The sequence below is a fragment of the Haliotis cracherodii genome, unplaced genomic scaffold (assembly GCF_022045235.1).
Source record: "Haliotis cracherodii isolate W230 unplaced genomic scaffold, xgHalCrac1.p SCAF_2, whole genome shotgun sequence".
Taxonomy (NCBI): domain Eukaryota; kingdom Metazoa; phylum Mollusca; class Gastropoda; order Lepetellida; family Haliotidae; genus Haliotis; species Haliotis cracherodii.
In genome coordinates, this window is record NW_027266275.1 from 53919032 (window position 1) to 53939217 (window position 20186).

Sequence of the window (20186 nt, forward strand, 5' to 3'; positions counted from 1 at the left end):
GCTTACAAAGTAAACTCCCAGGTCTACAGGATGTACTATGCCGGATTTGGAGGGAACCATGATGTCATAAACAAAAGGAAGGTTGTGTGGTTGATGCTACAATTGCAACATATATCAACTGTGCCTTAGTCCTAAGGCAATCCTTGCTCTGCCTTGCAATGCTATTTTTGCTCCTGTTCATGTGAATGTTTGTTTGTTTGCTGTTTAACGCCGCATTCAGCAATATTACGGCTATGTGACAAGACAATCAAGTGATTGATATCATGAGCATCGATCCACGCAATTGGGTTACGATGACATACATCAACCAAGTCAGCGAGCATGACCACCCGATCCCGTCAGTCGCCTCTTACGACAAACATAGTTGCCTTTTACATCAAGCATGGGTTGCTGAAGACCTATTCTAACCCGGATCTTCACAGGTTGTCCATGTGAATAGCAAATTCTATGAAGTAGATGTAAGTGTAGGTGTTGACATGCGTTGTTAAGAGACTATGTTGTTTCATAACATAACAAATAAGTGATAAGAACGTGTTACTGATTGTTCAGAGGTAAGGGACACGACGATTATCGACTGTCAGATGTGGGCTGTTTTCATTATCACGATCGCGATAGTCTCTCTTTCAATAATAGATGAAGGAAGGATGGATGGTTTCCTGTTTATCTGGTCGGTTATCTGGATAGCATGATACTTGTATCATGTCCAGAGATGTGTACTCTAGGATATAGATATACAGACAGATATAAAACTGGGAGATGAAGAGAAACAATGTTGAAGACCCCAGAACACATAAATATGTACACCCGATGACATACGTTCATGCCCAATTGAGCGGTCAGTTCAGAATAATACTGACAATCTGAGGACGACTGCAAGTGTACAAAGACCAGTATATGATATACTGTATATGTACATTGGCATTTGGTGATTTATCCGTAGCAGTGTCATATATGGAAGATTATGAAGTACGGCTGAAGGTGTAGCACCAACATGAAGACAGTATTGAAATCCACTTATTGTGCGCTTGTGGGTTTCATTTATTTTGGTAAAATAATGAGAATTCGTAAGATGAAGTTTCAGGAATGGAGGATAACAGTTCTACTACTACTCAGTAAAACATGCATGATATTACTCTTATATTGAGAGACACTGTCAGAATATGACATGGCATACGTCAGGTTTTACCCGTTTCGATCTTCCAGTTGATTTGGATAACAGTTGAAGCATGTTATTTGAAGGGTCAGTTGAGGAAGGCTTGGTTGCTAAATTTCTACTTCAAGAGCAGATTAATATACAGATGATGCTGATATGCTTTTTATGGAGAGACAAGATAATGGTCTAAGTTGTGAACAAATTACATTATTTTACCTAACTATGACTCAGTCAGCATAAGTGCTATCTTTGATTATTTGTCTGATTTCACTGAATAGGAACAAAGAATATAATTGGGAAATGAAAGTATTGGAATCACCATAGCTATAGGAAATAATTTCATCAACTTGGGTCCATGAAAGCACTGTGGAGACAGCAGAGGGTGGTTAGCTCAAGAGATATCAGGGAAATAATTGATCAGGAACATGATGTTATATTGTTTGCAGATACCATCTCGTCTGGCGAATATGGTTCACTTGTTCATGGAGCTGAAGGTAATTCAGAAATCGCTTGGCGTATCTATGATGTGAGCATTGAAATCAGTTTTTTGTATATACGAGGGCTGGCTGAAAAGTTCTAAGCCTAACTGTGTAAGACCCGTACCAAGTCGATGGTTTTCATTTATTTCTCAACATAGTCCTCTTCCAGGTTTACACACTTTTGCCAGCGATGCTGCAAGGCCTGGATGCCGGTCAAGAAGAAATTTTCTTCAGACACCCTAAAAAAGTCATTCTCAGCGGAAATGACGTCATCATTACAAGGAAAATGGCGACCGGCTTGTTCCTTTTTCATTTTGGGAAACAGGTGGAAGTCTGACGGGGCCAAATCGGGTGAATAAGGGGGATGGTCAATGAGTTCGAAGCCACAATCATGGATCGCTGACATGGCAACCACCGATTTGTGAACAGGAGCATTGTCTTGGTGGAACAGGGCTCATTTAGTGAGCATACCCCGTCGCTTAGCTTTGATAGCTTCACGCGGCTATCTCAGTTGGTCAGCATAATATCTTCCATTGATAGTCCAGCCTTTTTCAAGATAGTCAATCAGCAGAATACCCTTGGAATCCTAAAAGACTGAAGCCATCACCTTTCCAGATGAAGGAACCGACTTGGCTTTTTGAGGGGCTGGTGATTCCGGATGCTTCCATTGTTTAGGCTGAATTTTGGTTTCTGGTTGAAGGTGATGAATCCAGGTCTCATCCATGGTTACAAATCGGGCCAAAAATCATCGGGATCTGCTTCAAAACGGCATAAATTGTCACGGGACGTCAGGAATCTAACACGTTTCTGATCCGCTGTCAAGAGCTATGGCACCCATCTTGCAGAAACTTTTGTCATTCACAACTCGTTGGTGATAATGTGCTCAACTCTCTCATGAGAGATGCCCACAACACTTGCAATATGTCGAGTGGTCAGTCGTCGATCAGCCATCACCATGTCATGAACCCAGGTAATGTTTTCCGTAATGGTTGCTGTTGAAGGCCTTCCTGGACGCGGGTCATCGTCAAGGCTCTCTCTGCCACGCTTGAATTCCGCAGCCCACTTCTTTACAGTGGTAAAGGAAGGGGCATCATCCCCTATAGTGGAGACCATGTCAGCATGTATTTGTGTTGGAGTTAGCCCTCTCAGTTGTAGGTACTTGATGACTGCTCTATAGCCACTTTTGTCCATTTCTGCTGTTTCAATGGGTAGGTTCAAGATGGTCTGGTACAAAGACAATAATAACACTACAGTTGCAGTTCTTATGTCTATGATTCATTAAATGATTGTACTTGTTGGTGGCAAAAGTTTGTTTCAATCCGATTGAGATGTCCCACTTAGGCTTAGAACTTTTCAGCCAGCCCTCGTACTTACACCTTCCTCCAATAAAAGAATAACATATTGCTTACTGTAACGCATGTTGAGAAGTCCACATTAATGTTGATTCTGTTCTTTTTTAATCTTCCACTGATGAATCCGATTGTGGATTGGGACATGTAGTGACAAAACCTTACTTGATAAACTTTGATATTGTGGTAACTAAATACAGGGTGTTATGAAAATCTCTGAAACACTTGTTTGGGTCATCATATTAGTTTCAGTTGAAACGTCATATTTTCCTTAAGCAAAATGTTTTGAGTTGAAAGTTCTGTGTAGTACTTTCTATTTCGACTGACGATGTATCAAGCTATTTAGGTACGTGATTTACCAACATTACTTTCAATGATTAATTTGAAGAGCTGGGACACAATTGTGACAACATGAAGATTGACTTAACACTACTTTCTAAGTGACTATAAATGGTGCAATAAAATGAACAAAGATAAGAAGAAATTGAACGTGAAAGCTATTTAGGTATGTGATTTACCAACATTGCTTTCAGTGATCAATTTGAAGATTTAGTACACAATTGTGGCGGTGGGAAGATTGATTGCAATAAGATGAACAAAGATAAGAAGAGATTGAACGTGAAATTATTAGGATTACATCTGTAGGTGACAGATTCTGAGTTGATATATCAGTGACAGAAACAGACAAAGCAGGAGTGGATGTTCAAATACATGAGATGGTTGTGCTTGCTGTGGAACCAGCTGTTGACACGACGACTCATAGGTTGCTGCTCATTGTGGGTAGATGGTCACTTGGTGACAGTGCACCAGTTATTGTTGACACTGAAGATTCAGGTAGCCTATTGCTCATTGTGGGTAGATGGTCACTTGGTGACAGTGCACCAGTTATTGCTGAGACTGAAGATTCAGCTAGCCTATTGCTCATTGTGGGTAGATGGTCACTTGGTGACAGTGCGCCAGTTATAGCTGACACTGAAGATTCAGGAATTTTGTATGGTGACTGGATATTGTTTCAGCTTTAGCAACAAAAGCAGATATTTCTTTAATAAAAGCAAAACTATGATTCCAAATACTTTCTTTTAAAAAAACACAACTTGCAACGATGTACTTTTTGTCCCTGGCAATGTCTTTTCTTCAACACACTGAAGCATAATTAAATGGTTGGTCCCTAAGTGAAGTGATGTAATGTGTTCTCTGCCAATTTACAAAACGAATGATGTAGTAAGATCTTGATTTGAATAGTGGTGTGGCTGTTATGTCTGCATCAGTCATGGGGGATGTTGAAATACTGGGCTCAAGTGTAGTGAGGATGACTGGGGATAGAACCATTGTCATTACTCACTGTCACAAGACAGAAGTCTTCTTTGATAACACAGTTGAGGTGACGAAATGTACCAAACCTCTATAACGTATATATGCTTGATTTGACTTGAAGAACTCTCCATGGTTGTGTTTCAGTTCGATCAGTTGTAGGGTGGAAACTAACCGATCTTCAGGTGCAATTGGTGTGATGACCCGTGAAAAGGCATCAACATATAGAGCTGATACAGCAAGGGCACCGGGTGTCATGATTTCATCATCATTGGGAAAAGTGAGTGAGTGAGTATGGTTTTACGCCGCCTTTAGCAATACTCCAGTAGTATCACGGCAGAGGACACCAGCAATGGGCTTCACACATTGTACCCATGTCGGTAATCGAACCCGGGTCCTCGGCGTGACGAGCGAACGCTTTAACCTCTAGGCTACCCGACCGCCCCTCATTCGGAAAAGAGACAGGACCAAATGATGCCAAGTGCCAATGATCTCTGAAGATATCTGACCATTTGGTGAGTAGATTCCATCTGTGTTTGACGATATTTGAATGGATAACTAGTTTCTGATACATAACAATTGTTATTGAAACAGTGCTAGAACTATCTGACATAATATCTAATGCCTGAGCTGCAGAAGTGATGAAAGATGTATTGGTGAGGACTACTGTGGTTGAAACGGGGCTAATTGCAGTTTCTGCCACAAATGCTGATATACCTATGACCAACAATGGTGAAGAAATAAAAGAGGTTTGGGCACTGGAAAAGATAGTTAGATCAGCACTGGATGACACTTGAATCGCTGAGAAGACCATGTTTTTGAACGAGAAAGTTTCAGTGGCCTAAAATGTTGCTTGGATACTAAATATAACGACTTCATCAGTTTTGGATGATGCCTCAATCGCTGAGGAGACCATGCCATATGTTGAGGAACCTCTAGATATAGACTGTACACTTGAGATGACTTGATCAGATGTAGATGATGCCTCAATCACTGAGAGGTCCATACCAACTGATGAGGAAGTTTCAGTGGCCTCAGATGTAGTTTGGACACTTAAAAAGGTGACTTGAACAGTGCTAGATGATGCCTCAACAGCTGAAGAGACCATACTCACTATTGAGTATGTTTCGGTGGCCTCAACTGTGGTGTGAGAACTTGACGACTTAACTCGCCCTGCACTGAATGATGCCACAGTCGCAAAGGAGACCATGTCATATGACGTGGAAGTTTCAACGGCTTCAGATGTAGATTGGGCACTTGTTGAAATGACTTGATCAATGCTAAATGAAGCTTCAATCGCCGTAGATATCATGTCATATGATGAAAACGTTTCTGTGGTCTCAGATCTAGTTTGGACACTTGACAAGCTAACTTGATCAGTGCTGTAGGGTGTTTCCATCATCGGCGATATAATGCCTACAGATGAGGAAGTTTCTGTGCCCTCTATTGAGGAGGCCATGCTAAATTACAAGTGAAGTCCAGTGGCCACAGATCTAGCTTGGGTAACTCAGATGACTTGTTCACAGCTAGGTGATATACCATTTATTGATGATGAAGTTGAAATGATATCTTGCAAGGTGATGACATGATCCATTTCCACTATTGGTGATGTATTATTGATCTCCGAGGTGACCTCGGAATTTGCTGAGAAGATTATTCCTGTGACAGATGTCATTTCACTCACTGCAGTGACTAGATCAACTGACGATGAAGTCGCAATGATCTCTGATTGAGCCCTTGTTGATGTAAGAAGGTGGTCTAATGCACTTCTATCTGACACATACACATAGTTTTCAATAGACATAGAAGTAGTAACCGAACTATTTGACACAATATCTAATACCTGAGTTGTCGTAATGATGTTCTCAGCTGTGGTTGAAACAGGGACACTTGTTGATGCTGCAAATGCTGCTGTCTCAATGCCCCACAGTGATGACCAGGCAATGGAAGTATGGCCATCTGACGAGATGAGTTGATCAGTGGTGTATGATATGTCAAAATCAACCAGAGATGAGGAGATTCCAGTGGCCTCAGATATAGCTTGAACACTTAAAAAGGTGACTTGATCAGAGCTAGATGATGCCTCAATCGCCGAAGCAGCTATGCCATATGATGAGGACGATTCACTGGCCTCAGATGAAGATTGGTCACTGGATGACAATACTTGATCAGGGATAGATGATGCCTCAATAGTTGTTGAGATCATGGCAATTGAACTGGTACCTTTTGAAACAGCTTGGGTACTTGTTGAGATGACCTGTTCAGCACTTGATAAAGCCCCAATGGATGGTGATAATGATATAATTTGCACGGAAATAGTTTCAGTGGTGTCAGATGTAACTTGGGTTTGCGACATGATGACTTGATCAGTGTTCAATGTTGTCTCATACACTGATGATATAGTTTCAGGGATATCTGTCGAAGGGGTGGCATTATCACTACCTACTGTTGGTGATGAATCAATGTCCTTAGATGTGGCTTTGGAACTTGCTGCGGAGTTTTCATCAGCGCTAGATGATGTTTTAGTAAATGAAACAGGAACAACTGGTGAGGCCTCGATAATCTCTGATGTCATTAGGTCTAGTGTTGAGAAGAGGATGTGAGTATCACTTGATGCTACATTAGATACTGAGGAGATACCACCCATTGATGAAGGTGTTTCAACTGACGGCGATGTACTTGGTGAGGAAAAATATCCATCCAAGTGAGAATTACTTTCTTGAACATCAGCATTATTTTTACTAGACACTGAAGCAGTAACATAACTATCTGACACAATATCTAATACCTGAGTCATAGAACTGATGATGGGTGGATCGGTAGAATGGGTTGCAGTTGATGCTGCAGATATTGATGTCCTGATGCCAAGGGATGGAGATTGAAATGAAGTTATATGAGCACTTGAAGGGGTGAACTGATAATCGGAAGGTGATTCCTTAATATCGAATAGCGTTGTCGATGAGGTGGCTGTGACATCTGTGATCTCGGAAGTCACCTGAATAAAAATTGATGACACGTGAGGTATCGATGGTAGGATTCCCTGAGATGAAGATTCTTCAAATAGTTCTGAGATACCCAGGGCACTTGATGTCAATTCTGATACTGATGAGGCAATCACTCCTGGTGAGGCTTCAGTAATTCCGGATGTAGCCTGTACGGTTGGAGAGGAAATTGGGTATTCATTATTTACTGACACTCCAGGTTCTCTAAAGGTGACATCAAGTGAGGCGTCTGGTGTCACCTGTGTATCAGTGCTTGATGAGACAATTTCAACTATTGATGACTGTCTAACTGATGAAATCTTGGAACTTGCCAAAACTATTGTTGACAACATCTCTGTTGCTAATGAAATGTTGCTCAGGGATGATAAATATATATGTTCTGTTGTAGTATGAACGGTTGAGGTTTGATCAGTGTCAGATGAAATTTCTGCTGCTGCTGATGGTGTTACCAGTTCTGATGCATCCTTGATGCTGTAAGGTGTGCCAGTTTCATCCATGCCACTGATTGCTGTGTGATGTTCCACAGTAGAGGATACAGGGTAGACATCTGAAGTTGTTTGTAATGTTCCAAATGCAGTTTCTAGTACACTTTCAAGAGCGACAATATACCTTGAGGATAAGTCAGAAACAAACAGTGATGTTTCTTCGGCGAGTGACGGTTCATGCAGTCCATCAGTAGTTGCTATGCTGCTTAACACTGACAATGAACCATAAGTCGAAACTCTGGCTGTTACAGGAACTGCTATTGATGATTCAAATACAAATAGTGATGTTTCCTCGGCGAAAGATGGTTCATGGGGTGCTTCTGTGGATTTTGGAACCGAGTCACTGTTGCTGCTTAAAATTAATGATGAAGAGGAGTTCAATTTCAATGTTTTGTCGTCACTGTTAATCGTTGATGTTACAGCTTCTGACGACATGACAGTTGAAGATGCTACTTTCTGAGGACTGCTCAGTGCTGGACTTAAGTCACTCAAGTCATTTGATGATGTAAATTCAAAAATACTATTTTCAGAAAATATTCCAGTACTGCTTTCTAGCATCGAATAACGTGATGACAATGCCTGAATAGGTGTTGAAGTTTGCTGAGGTGTTGACTGGTGAGGTGACACCAATATTTCTGGAAAAACGGATGACGCTCCTTCTATTTCTGCACTTGAGGATGAAACAGTGGAATACACATGATCTGACATACCATTACGTAATGGAGTTGAACTAACCTGCTCCACGGATGAACTGGACAAAGATGATTCTGTTATAACAGGAATAGCACTGCTCAGAACAGGGACAACTGTTGTTGAACTCCCTAAAGGGGAATTGTGCACTGTGAATGTTGATGATTCCACTGCAGCATTACCATAACTTGATGAAGATTGGCTATCTAAACTTGATGATGGATGACCAATACTAGTTGAAACTTCATTTGTTGTGTATCCCACTGAATAGATTATGGAATCGGATGACGATCCGGGAATATATGTGGATCTAACATCAAAACTACTTTCAGTAGTAAGTCCATGTGTCTCGACCGATGTTGAGAACTGTCCACTTTCTTCAGTCAAAAGTCTTGTACTGCTGTCGGACGTAATCGGTGAAGATGTCTCCAGCATTACTGAAGTTGAGCTGGAAGCTTCTTGTGATGTTACTGCAGCTGACTCGGGAGCACTGGAACCTGTTAATGATGATGAAGATGACATTACACTAGACGAATCAGCTGAAGGTAACATGGTAGCTTCTAATGAGTTTGTGGATGTAGAAACTGCAGAGGAATCAGCAGTCGCATCAGCTAAAGATGACATTACAGTAGACCAATCAGTTGAAGATGACATTACAGTAGACGAATCATCTGAAGATGAGACCACAGTTGACGAATCGGCTGAAGATGACATTACAGTTGACGAATCAGCTGAAGATGACATTACAGTAGACGAACCAGCTGACGATGACATGGTAGCTCCTAATGAGTTTGTGGATGTAGAAACTGCAGAGGAATCAGCGGACGCATCAGCTAAAGATGACATTACAGTAGACCAATCAGTTGAAGATGACATTACAGTAGACGAATCAGCTGAAGATGACATTACAGTAGACGAACCAGCTGAGGATGACATGGTCGGTGAAGAGGCAGAGGTTTCGATCAAAGATGACATCACGGTTGATGAATCAGCAAACGGATCAGCATGAGATGACATAACAGTTGACGAATCAGCTGAAGATAACATTACTGTTGACTCAGACCATGAATCAGACGTCACAATGCCACTACTTCCTACTGAAACATGTTTAGTGTAAAATGATATGTCTTCGGTGGTGCTGCCTGCATCACTGCTGAAGAGGGTAGGAACTGGGAGCATCAATGTTAAAGCAGGCGATGACGATAATGATAATGATGTTTCTGCAATAGTTTCCGAAAGATTAGTGATTAATGATTCGAGTATATGGGTCTGTGTTACCTTTGTGGATTCTGTCGATGATAGGCTTTCCAGCGGAGAAGCCACAGCTTCAGTTGAGGTGACCAGTGATGAAGGTAATAGATTATCAGTTGGGGTCATAGTTGTGGAAGGTTCAGCGAAATCAGCAGATGTTGTTACTGTAGACGAATCAGCTGAAGATGACATCACATTAGACAAATCAGCTGAAGATGAGATCACAGTAGACGAATCAGTTAAAGATGACATTACGGTTGACAAATCAGCTGAAGATGACATTACAGTAGACGGATCAGCCGACGATGACATTACAGTAGACGAATCAGCCAGAGTTGAAATTACAGTTGACGGATCCGCCGAAGTTGACATAACAGTGGACGAATCGGCTGAAGATGACAATAAAATAGCCGAATCAGCTGACGATGACATCACAGTAGAGGAATCAGCTGAAGTTGACATTACAGTAGACGAATCTTCCGAAGCTGGCAATACAGTAGACGAATCAGCCGAAGATGACATGGTAGGTGAAGAGGTGGAGGTTTCGATCGAAGATGACATCATGGTTGATGAATCAGCTGACGATGACATTAGAGTTGACGAATCCGCCGAAGCTGGCAATACAGTAGACGAATCAGCCGAAGTTGACATTACAGTTGACGAATCCGCCGAAGTTGACATTACAGTGGACGAATCAGCCGAAGTTGACATTACAGTAGACGAATCAGCCAAAGTTGACATTACAGTAGACGAATCAGTCGAAGCTGGCAATACAGTAGACGAATCAGCTGAAGATGACATGGTAGGTGAAGAGGTGGAGGTTTCGATCGAAGATGACATCACAGTTGATGAATCAGCAGACGGATCAGCTGGTGATGACATAACAGTTGACGAATCGGCTGATGACGACAATACAGTAGACGAATCAGCCGAAGTTGACATTACAGTAGACGAATCAGCCGAAGTTGACATTACAGTTGACGAATCAGCCGAAGTTGACATTATAGTAGATGAATCCGCCGAAGGTGGCAATTCAGTTGAGGAATCAAGCGAAGTTGACATTACAGTAGATGAATCAGCTGACGATGACATTAGAGTTGACGAATCCGCCGAAGTTGACATTACAGTGGACGAATCAGCTGACGATGACATTACAGTTGACGAATCAGCTGAAGATGGCATTAGAGTAGACGAACCAGACGAAGTTGACATTACAGTTGACGAATCATCCGAAGTTGACATTGCAGTAGACGGATCAGCCGACGATGACATTACAGTAGACGAATCAGCCGACGATGACATTACAGTAGACGGATCAGCTGAAGATGACATTACAGTTGACGAATCAGCTGACGATGACATTACAGTAGACGGATCAGCCGACGATGACATTACAGTAGACGGATCAGCCGACAATGACATTACAGTGGACGAATCAGCCGACGATGACATTACAGTAGACGAATCAGCTGAAGATGACATAACGGTTGACATATCAGCTGAAGATGACATGGTAGGTGAAGTGGTGGAGCTTTCGATCGAAGATGACATCACGGTTGATGAATCAGCATACTGATCAGCTGACGATAACATTACAGTTGACGAATCAGCTGAAGATGACATAGTAGGTGAAGTGGTGGAGGTTTCGATCAAAGATGACATCACGGTTGATGAATCAGCAAACGGATCAGCATGAGATGACATAACAGTTGACGAATCAGCTGAAGATAACATTACTGTTGAATCAGACCATGAATCAGACGTCGCAATGCCACTACTTCCTACTGAAACATGTTCAGTGTAAAATGATATGTCTTCGGTGGTGCTGCCTGCATCACTGCTGAAGAGGGTAGGAGCTGGGGGCATCAACGTTAAAGCAAGCGATGACGATAATGATAATGATAATGATGTTTCTGCAATAGTTTCCGAAAAGTTAGTGATGAATGATTCAAGTGTATGGGCCTGTGTTACCTTTGTGAATTCTGTCGACGATAGGCTTTCCAGCGGAGAAGCCACAGCTTCAGTTGAGGTGACCAGTGATGAAGGTAATAGATTATCAGTTGGGGTCATAGTTGTGGAAGGTTCAGCGAAATCAGCAGATGTTAAAGTTGATATCACAGTTGAAGAAGCAGCAGATGGAATGGCAGTTGGCGAAGCTTCTAATGGGATCGTGGATGTAGAAACTGCAGAGGAATCAGCAGACGTATCAGCTGAAGATGACATTACAGAAGAAAAATCCGCTGAAGCTGGCAATACAGTAGACAAATCAGCTGAAGATGACATGGTAGGTGAAGAGGTGGAGGTTTCGATCGAAGATGACATCACAGTTGATGAATCAGCAGACGGATCAGCTGGTGATGACATTACAGTAGACGAATCAGCCGAAGTTGACATTGCAGTTGACGAATCAGCTGAAGATGACATTACAGTAGACGAATCAGCCGAAGTTGACATTACAGTTGACGAATCAGCCGAAATTGACATTACAGTTGACGAATCAGCCGAAGTTGACATTACAGTAGACGAATCCGCCGAAGCTGGCAATTCAGTTGAGGAACCAGCCGAAGTTGACATTACAGTAGATGAGTCAGCTGACGATGACATTAGAGTTGACGAATCCGCCGAAGTTGACATTACAGTGGACGAATCAGCTGAAGATGGCATAACAGTAGACGAACCAGACGAAGTTGACATTACAGTTGACGAATCATCTGACGATGACATTACAGTAGACGGATCAGCTGAAGATGACATTACAGTTGACGAATCAGCCGACGATGACATTACAGTAGACGGATCAGCCGACAATGACATTACAGTGGACGAATCAGCCGACGATGACATTACAGTAGACGAATCAGCTGAAGATGACATTACAGTTGACGAATCAGCTGACGATGACATTACAGTAGACGAATCAGCTGAAGATGACATAACGGTTGACATATCAGCTGAAGATGATATGGTAGGTGAGGTGGTGGAGCTTTCGGTCGAAGATGACATCACGGTTGATGAATCAGCATACTGATCAGCTGACGATAACATTACAGTTGACGAATCAGCTGAAGATGACATAGTAGGTGAAGTGGTGGAGGTTTCGATCGAAGATGACATCACGGTTGATGAATCAGCTGAAGATAACATTACTGTTGACTCAGACCATGAATCAGACGTCGCAATGCCACTACTTCCTACTGAAACATGTTCAGTGTAAAATGATATGTCTTCGGTGGTGCTGCCTGCATCACTGCTGAAGAGGGTAGGAGCTGGGGGCATCAACGTTAAAGCAAGCGATGACGATAATGATAATGATAATGATGTTTCTGCAATAGTTTCCGAAAAGTTAGTGATGAATGATTCAAGTGTATGGGCCTGTGTTACCTTTGTGAATTCTGTCGACGATAGGCTTTCCAGCGGAGAAGCCACAGCTTCAGTTGAGGTGACCAGTGATGAAGGTAATAGATTATCAGTTGGGGTCATAGTTGTGGAAGGTTCAGCGAAATCAGCAGTTGTTAAAGTTGATATCACAGTTGAAGAAGCAGCAGATGGAATGGCAGTTGGCGAAGCTTCTAATGGGATCGTGGATGTAGAAACTGCAGAGGAATCAGCAGACGTATCAGCTGAAGATGACATTACAGAAGAAAAATCCGCTGAAGATGACATTACAGTAGACGATTCAGCTGAAGATGACACTACAGTAGACGAATCAGCTGAAGATGACATTACAGTTGACGAATCATCTGACGATGACATTACAGTTGACGAACCAGCCGAAGTTGACATTACAGTTGACGTATCAGCTGAAGATGACATTACAGTAGACGAACCAGCTGAAGATGACATTACAGTAGACGAATCATCTGACGATGACATTACAGTAGACGAACCAGCCGAAGTTGACATTACAGTTGACGTATCAGCTGAAGATGACATTACAGTAGACGAATCAGCTGAAGATGACATTACAGTTGACGAATCAGCTGACGATGACATTACAGTAGACGAATCAACTGACGATGACATTACAGTTGACGAACCAGCCGAAGTTGACATGACAGTAGACGAATCCGCCGAAGTTGACATTACAGTAGACGTATCAGCTGAAGATGACATTACAGTTGACGTATCAGCTGAAGATGACATTACAGTAGACGAATCAGCTGAAGATGACATTACAGTTGACGAATCAGCTGACGATGACATTACAGTTGACGAACCAGCCGAAGTTGACTTTACAGTTGACGTATCAGCTGAAGATGACATTACAGTAGACGAATCAGCTGAAGATGACATTACAGTTGACGAATCAGCTGACGATGACATTACAGTTGACGAACCAGCCGAAGTTGACATTGCAGTTGACGTATCAGCTAAAGATGACATTACAGTTGACGAATCAGCTGAAGATGACATGACAGTAGACGAATCAGCTGTAGATGATATTACAGTTGACGAATAAGCCAAAGAAGACGTTACAGTAGGCGAATCAACTGAAGATGACATGGTAGGTGAAGAGGCAGCGGTTTCGATCGAAGATGACATCAGGGTTGACGAAGGGGTAGACATTTCAGCTGAAGATGACATTACAGCAGACCAACCTGCAGACGGATCAGCCGACGATGACATTACAGAAGACGAATCAGCCGAAGTTGACATTACAGTTGATGAATCAGCTGAAGATGACATTACAGTTGACGAATCAGCTGAAGATGGCATTACAGTAGACGAGGCAGCAGATGAAGAAACAGTTGATGGAGTTTCAGATGAGATAACAGAAGAATCAGCATATGCCAAAGATGAAGATGATGTCACGAATGATGAAATAGTAGATGAATGGGCAGTTGATGAAGCTTCAGATGAGAGCATAGCAGTAGCATCTGTAGATAAGATGACAGAAGCAGAAGCTGACAGTTGCTTGGTGGGATCAGTTTGCTCTGCTGTTTGAGTCTCGGATGAAGACACAGTGGACTCGGAGGAGTGTTGAGATAGCAGACTAACAGATGTCAGCAGTGCAGCGCTTGGTAGTTCGGTTGACGAGCCATGCGAGCTATCAACAACCGAATCAGAATAAAGGTCACTTACTGGCGAACTTGTAATGAGGCTTACTGCTTCTGGTGAGCTAGTCGGTGAGGACATTACGTCTGAGGACTGTCCTTGGGTGGTGAGTTCAAGGTAGGAGGACATCAGAGAACTCAGAGTCTCTGTAGAGTCTGTCTGGCTGATGATACTGGCTGCTGACTCAATCACGACCTCTGTCAACAAAAAGCACAAACACGTCATACATCTCAAGGCATTACTAGAAGGTATTTGATGATGACAAAAAAGGATATGTTTATTATGTAACTATGTGAGGGGTGAAATCGAGGAAACCTGATGTGACTGGAATCTATGCTGTTCCATCTTTCAAATGCGATTTAGAGTGTGGCATTGGGCTGAGGTGAAATGGGGTTAACGTCATGTAATAGGTTATTGCACTTCTACAGCAACATGTGTGTCTGCATACCAGGAAGGGCACTATACCACGGCGGCGTGAGTGGGTATGATTGTACGCCATTTTAAGAAACAGTCCAGCCATATCAAAGATTTGGACTCCAAGAAACGGATTCACGCTTTGTACTCATGGGTCTCCGGTGTGACTGGGGACGTTTGGGTGGCCTAGTTGTTAAAGTGTTCGTTCGTCACGCCGAAGGTTCGATTTATTACATGGGTATAATGACTGAAGCTCATGTATTGCCTCCCGATGTGGTATTGCTGGAGTATTGCTAAGAGCAATACACAAATCACTCACTTCGCTGTGATGCTTCAACCGTTACACGCCGCCCCAGTTTTGGCTATGAGGCATGTAGAAGGGACATTAAACCTCGAGTCATCACTCTCAGATCGACAGAAATGTATAATAAAAAGTTTGTATAATAAGTAACTTTACATAGTACCAGGCTTTATAATTTGTATTTTGGATGTCAATATGTTCGCTTTTCAATTCTCATTGTATTGTTTTATGCTATTCGATTTTGATTAATTTGTTTGTTTGTTTGTTATTGAAAACCGCACTTGGCAATATTCCAGTGATTTGACGGCGGTATGTAAATAATCGAGTCAGGACCAGACAACCCAGTGACTGACGTCATAACCATCGATCTACGCAATTAGGCTACGATGACATGCATCGGTAGCGAGCCGGACCACCCGAAACCGTTAGTCGCCTATTAAAAGACAAGAATGGTTTGCTGAAGACCGATTCTGACCGATACTAACCAACTCTGTGTTATACGATGTCGTAACATGAAGAATTTGTGTTGGATTACTGACAACACGGCAATACTGACCAAAGAAATTTGTCTGATTCGTTTCTACGCTGAAGTTTGACGAGGAATTGCTGAGTGCGTCCATGAAAACGCCAGTGAGGGTTCTGCCGTCGATGACGGTGGTGGAGTTGTCGCTGCTGCTGTTGCTGGTTGTGTTGGGAGTCTTCAATACGATTGTGAAATCAACCTCCACACTTCCTTCTCTGAAATGAAAGTATCGAGGTTAAAGTCACGTCTACATCGCGAAACAGACACGTAAGTGCACAATACTAGTTGTGCTCAGGGTCTACATCACGAAACAGACACGTAAGTGTCAATACCAGTTGTGCTCAGCGTGTGTTACAAGTGGCAACTGATGGGTGTAACATGCTTGTCGGAAATGTCATATAGGGACCGAATAGTTGTTATTCGGGGCGGGGGTCTGGGATATCAAATAATCGATACCTTAATACAATTTACCTTTTCTGATTTAACAGGTTGAAATAAATCACGATATATACTGCTGAACAAACTTACAAAAATCAATCTCTTACAGTGGACGCGAATCTGCATAACCCGTTCAGTCCATAACAACAATTGGGGAGATTTGCCCATGGGCCAGTGATTTCAACAACGACAGCGTTGAGTCGACGTGATGCATTGACGAATATACGTAGAACATGAACTCCACGTGCAGTGTGTCACACACAGTGCACACCCTCCTGTTCAATAGAAATGTATTCTTCTGTGGCGCGCAGAAAACCTACAGTTCCAAAACGCGGTGTCCAAACCGACTTTTCTTCATTTTTTTTAGCTGTATAAGCAATGACGTACTTCCCGTTATGTGAAAGTATTTTAGATCATAAAGATCACTATTCAATCTTTTCCATGTATCATTTCATAAAAAAGACACAGAAATTCATTCCTGGCTATGATTGATAGGAGATATGCGACCTACCTGAAGCCTTGGATGACGGCAGAGTGATAGTTATCCGACAGGGAGCTCGACAGAAGTATTGAATCCAGCTGAAAATAAGAACAATGAAGAATTTATGAATGAGTGAGTGAGTGATACTACTTGGCAGTCTATCAAGTTTACCCTCTCTTTTGAACTATGATACAATAATTCCTTCGTATGCAAATATATCACCGGGGGATAAATAGAGGTTATCACACAAGCGTGATAACCTCTTTATCATATAATGTCATTGTTTAATTCTGTGCTTCAAAATAGCTTTCCCTCTCTCACAAACATTACCGAAACATTGCGAGTTTTCCTGGAATGCGCGCATTAATATTTATTACGTCACAGGGTAAGTGATGTGTGTGTAGGACTGTGACAGTAGCCAATATAGTTCCAACTGAAATCTGTTTCATATACAGTGGCGAAGCAACTTATACGCAAAACAACAGTTGTTTTTAATTGCCTTTCGTGGCAATCCATCGGTCTGTCCGCTAGAGTAACTGCCCTTTGTCAAAGGGAAGCTACTCTAACCCTAGTCTTTGAGTCACGGCCACGGTCAGACGTTGTTGACAGTCGGTCTGTCCTTTCATAATGTACACACAGCGACAAATCGAAACAAGGTAACAGTTCAAACATATTTCGGCCGAATCCAACCATTTTGATTTGTTGAGAAGGTTTCAAGCCACAAAGGTCTACAAGCACAGATATGGTCACTGATCCCGCTTGGCTAGGCCTCGTGCCCTCGCAAAATTGTTTCGAAATTTATATCTCGAAAGTTGCCAAAACTTATAAAATGCCTTAGCTACGTCACGGTTAGACACTGATTTTCAGTATATTAGACTGTTCGTTTGATAATGATAGCAATTATCCCTGTAGTTTATCCAGATTCACGATGGTTAATTCTGACTCGATCGCCGAATGACAAGGGCGACGCCATGTTTGTTTATAAACAGTGAAAGTAGTCCCTACTTGACCTTAGATATTTGCATCTCTATCCGCATATGACCCCAACGGATATCGTTTTTATCCGTTGGCTTTATCCTGCCGAGAAACCTACCCATTATATGAATAAAAGCGTATATCTTTATTAGAATCGCCAATAATGTCCTATATCACCAGTTCATTTTGTTTTCAATGCTGTGATTTCGAGTGGGTGAGTGAGTTGGGTTTAACGCCGCTTTAAACATTATTCCAGTTATATCGTGGCGTGTCAGCTTAATGTGGGAGGAAAGCCCCTAAGTGATGCAGGTCTCAGACGTTTACCACTTCGGTGAAACCCACGAATACGGGTATGGTGCTGACAAACCTAGAAACATAATTGGGGCGAACCTGGATTCGGACCCACAATAATAGGTTTCTGGCGTGTCCAAGGGACGCAACTCTGCACAGCGAATCGCGGCGCCTTAGACGACTTGGCCCCCTGTGATTTTGAATACTGACTGTAATGGCCCTGTCACACTACAACGTATACCAGTAACGTATGGCGACGAATGAGAATGTGAAAACGCCGACAACGCTGAAACACGCTATGGATAAGTTAGGTGTAAATTGTATACGTTAAAAGCACGCTGGTATACGTTGTTGTACGCCGAGGCTTAAAAACAGTGCATGCACAAAATTTTCAGCGTATGGGCACGTATGAACCTTTTACATATCTAGACTGCTGTCGCCTTTCGTTGTAATTTGATGAATGGGTGTACACTACTAGTTATATTACCGAGGGATCCGTTTTTGGCACCTTTCCCCTACACTGAGCGCGTTAGTCATACGTTACTCAAAAGCTGGGTATACGCTGGCCATACGTTGAACACGCCAGACACACGCTGGCAATACGCTTTTATACCCTGTCATAAGTTATGTATAAGTCAGAGATACGCTACTAACTCGTTAAGAATACGCTATGGATACGCTAAAATCATGTTTTTTCGATGAAAGCTCGATGTATGACAGCGTACTAACCTTCTTTTACACGCTAGGTGCAAGTTACTCTGAAACGTTGTAGTGTGACAGGGCAATAAAATATGGACAAAAATATTACTTCGAGGCGGTATGTTCACTATAATTCCCTCATGATGTCAACAATGTGTTAATTTGATTGCTCGGAAGTATGATTAAGAATTGGATTGCAAAAATAACGAATTTCAATATCTTTACTCCACGCAAAAGTTAAGCATGGCAACCAGCTGTATGCAGTATACAAGCAATGAAGGCCGTTATCCGACTGAAACATGAGGAATTTGTCTCAACTACTCAGATAAAGGTTCCTAAAGTTTTAAAACGACCTGTTAAGAAGAAATTTCAAATTGGAAACGTATATATTTTATCTAATGTAAATACAAAAATGGATGGCAAGGATCAATATTGTTAAAATAAAGTGGACTTTGCATCTACGCCTATACATCACGCTTACTATCCATTCAAACAATGGCAATTCATCCTTCAAGCCTAGTTATCCATCATCCATCTATCTCACCCTCCTATCCACGCTTCATCAATAAATTCATCACACTTCCCATCCATCCATCACTCTATAAACAACCCAGCATCTAAGCAGCCACACTTAGCCACCCCCATCTGTCTGTCCATCCGATCAGACAGCGTGTCGTCTGTCAATCGGAACTTACCAGATTGATGATTTTATCTTCCAAGTCGACGAATGCCGACGTGTTGCTGTACAGGAAGTCCGGGTTCCAGTCTATCCCGTGAATGATGCGGAGTCTCCCGTGTATGTGAATCCTGTCCTCACTCAGGGTGAGATCCCTCCGGACTCGGTGGTGGGGAGGCTCCAGTGAAGGGGAGGGGGTGCTGTACAGAAGGTGTTTCGGCAACTTGTAGGTGTTGTCGCCATTGTTGTGGCTAGCTTTGCTGGCGTCTTTGCTGATCACGTTCGCAGAATCTACGGACGTCCCTGTGATAAACATGCTTTGTGTTAACTGCTGTTTGGATGTATATTATAAATATGCTACGTCATCTAAGTCGCAAGCATCAGAGACCAGTTTGAGACAGAATATTTTCTGTGCTAAAAAAGCACACCATATTATTCTGAAAGGAGGGATATAAAATGTATATGAACCACTAAACATTATGTTTCAAAACATCAAAGCATGTCCACTGTGTGATTAACATTCTGGGAACAAAACTCAGATAATTTTTTCGAGCTGTTTAAAGTTTTGACACAGTTTTTGCCCGCCGATGAATCAGTTCGTAGTTTATTTGTT

At 42.2% G+C, this 20186-nt stretch overlaps 4 protein-coding genes across 4 annotated transcripts; 2 read left to right on the top strand and 2 right to left on the bottom strand.

The window, feature by feature from the left end:
* Positions 1 to 1495: 1495 nt before the first annotated feature.
* LOC139467674 (uncharacterized) lies at positions 1496 to 10902 on the bottom strand. The gene is made up of 5 exons (XM_071249192.1): positions 10786 to 10902; positions 8868 to 8995; positions 8515 to 8546; positions 7487 to 7802; positions 1496 to 1517 (listed from the first exon to the last, which is right to left on the bottom strand). The coding sequence occupies exons 1-5, from the start codon at positions 10900 to 10902 to the stop codon at positions 1496 to 1498; spliced, it is 615 nt and encodes a 204-aa protein (XP_071105293.1).
* A 757-nt stretch (positions 10903 to 11659) lies between these two features.
* LOC139467675 (streptococcal hemagglutinin-like) lies at positions 11660 to 14179 on the top strand. Its single transcript, XM_071249193.1, has 2 exons — positions 11660 to 12689; positions 13053 to 14179. The coding sequence occupies exons 1-2, from the start codon at positions 11660 to 11662 to the stop codon at positions 14177 to 14179; spliced, it is 2157 nt and encodes a 718-aa protein (XP_071105294.1).
* A 42-nt stretch (positions 14180 to 14221) lies between these two features.
* Positions 14222 to 14665, top strand: LOC139467676 (germ cell nuclear acidic protein-like). The gene has a single exon (XM_071249194.1). It carries the CDS (start codon positions 14222 to 14224, stop codon positions 14663 to 14665), a length of 444 nt encoding a protein of 147 aa, XP_071105295.1.
* Positions 14666 to 14713: 48 nt separating this feature from the next.
* LOC139467677 (uncharacterized) lies at positions 14714 to 19816 on the bottom strand. Its single transcript, XM_071249195.1, has 6 exons — positions 19780 to 19816; positions 19593 to 19735; positions 16963 to 17030; positions 16047 to 16228; positions 14860 to 14972; positions 14714 to 14767 (listed from the first exon to the last, which is right to left on the bottom strand). Exons 1-6 carry the CDS (start codon positions 19814 to 19816, stop codon positions 14714 to 14716), a joined length of 597 nt encoding a protein of 198 aa, XP_071105296.1.
* Between the last annotated feature and the right edge of the window lie 370 nt (positions 19817 to 20186).

Bases quoted from the DNA above. Each gene is read 5' to 3' on its own strand.
- LOC139467675 (XM_071249193.1), top strand. From the start codon at position 11,660: ATGAATGATTCAAGTGTATGGGCCTGTGTTACCTTTGTGAATTCTGTC. The intron at 12,690-13,052 runs GTGAGGTGGTGG...TTTCTGCAATAG, and splicing joins AGCTGAAGATGATATGGTAG to TTTCCGAAAAGTTAGTGATG.
- LOC139467677 (XM_071249195.1), bottom strand. From the start codon at position 19,816: ATGGCGACAACACCTACAAGTTGCCGAAACACCTTCT. The intron at 17,031-19,592 runs GTAAGTTCCGAT...TCTTATTTTCAG, and splicing joins AAGATAAAATCATCAATCTG to CTGGATTCAATACTTCTGTC. The intron at 16,229-16,962 runs GTAGGTCGCATA...CTTTCATTTCAG, and splicing joins GCCGTCATCCAAGGCTTCAG to AGAAGGAAGTGTGGAGGTTG.
- LOC139467676 (XM_071249194.1), top strand. From the start codon at position 14,222: ATGGTAGGTGAAGAGGCAGCGGTTTCGATCGAAGATGACATCAGGGTT.
- LOC139467674 (XM_071249192.1), bottom strand. From the start codon at position 10,902: ATGCCATCTTCAGCTGATTCGTCAACTGTAATGTCATCGTCAGCTGAT. The intron at 8,996-10,785 runs GTAATGTCAACT...TGATTCGTCTAG, and splicing joins CGTCAGCTGATTCATCTACT to TGTAATGTCATCTTCATCAT. The intron at 7,803-8,514 runs GTTAGTTCAACT...AACATCACACAG, and splicing joins CCAGTTCATCCGTGGAGCAG to CAATCAGTGGCATGGATGAA.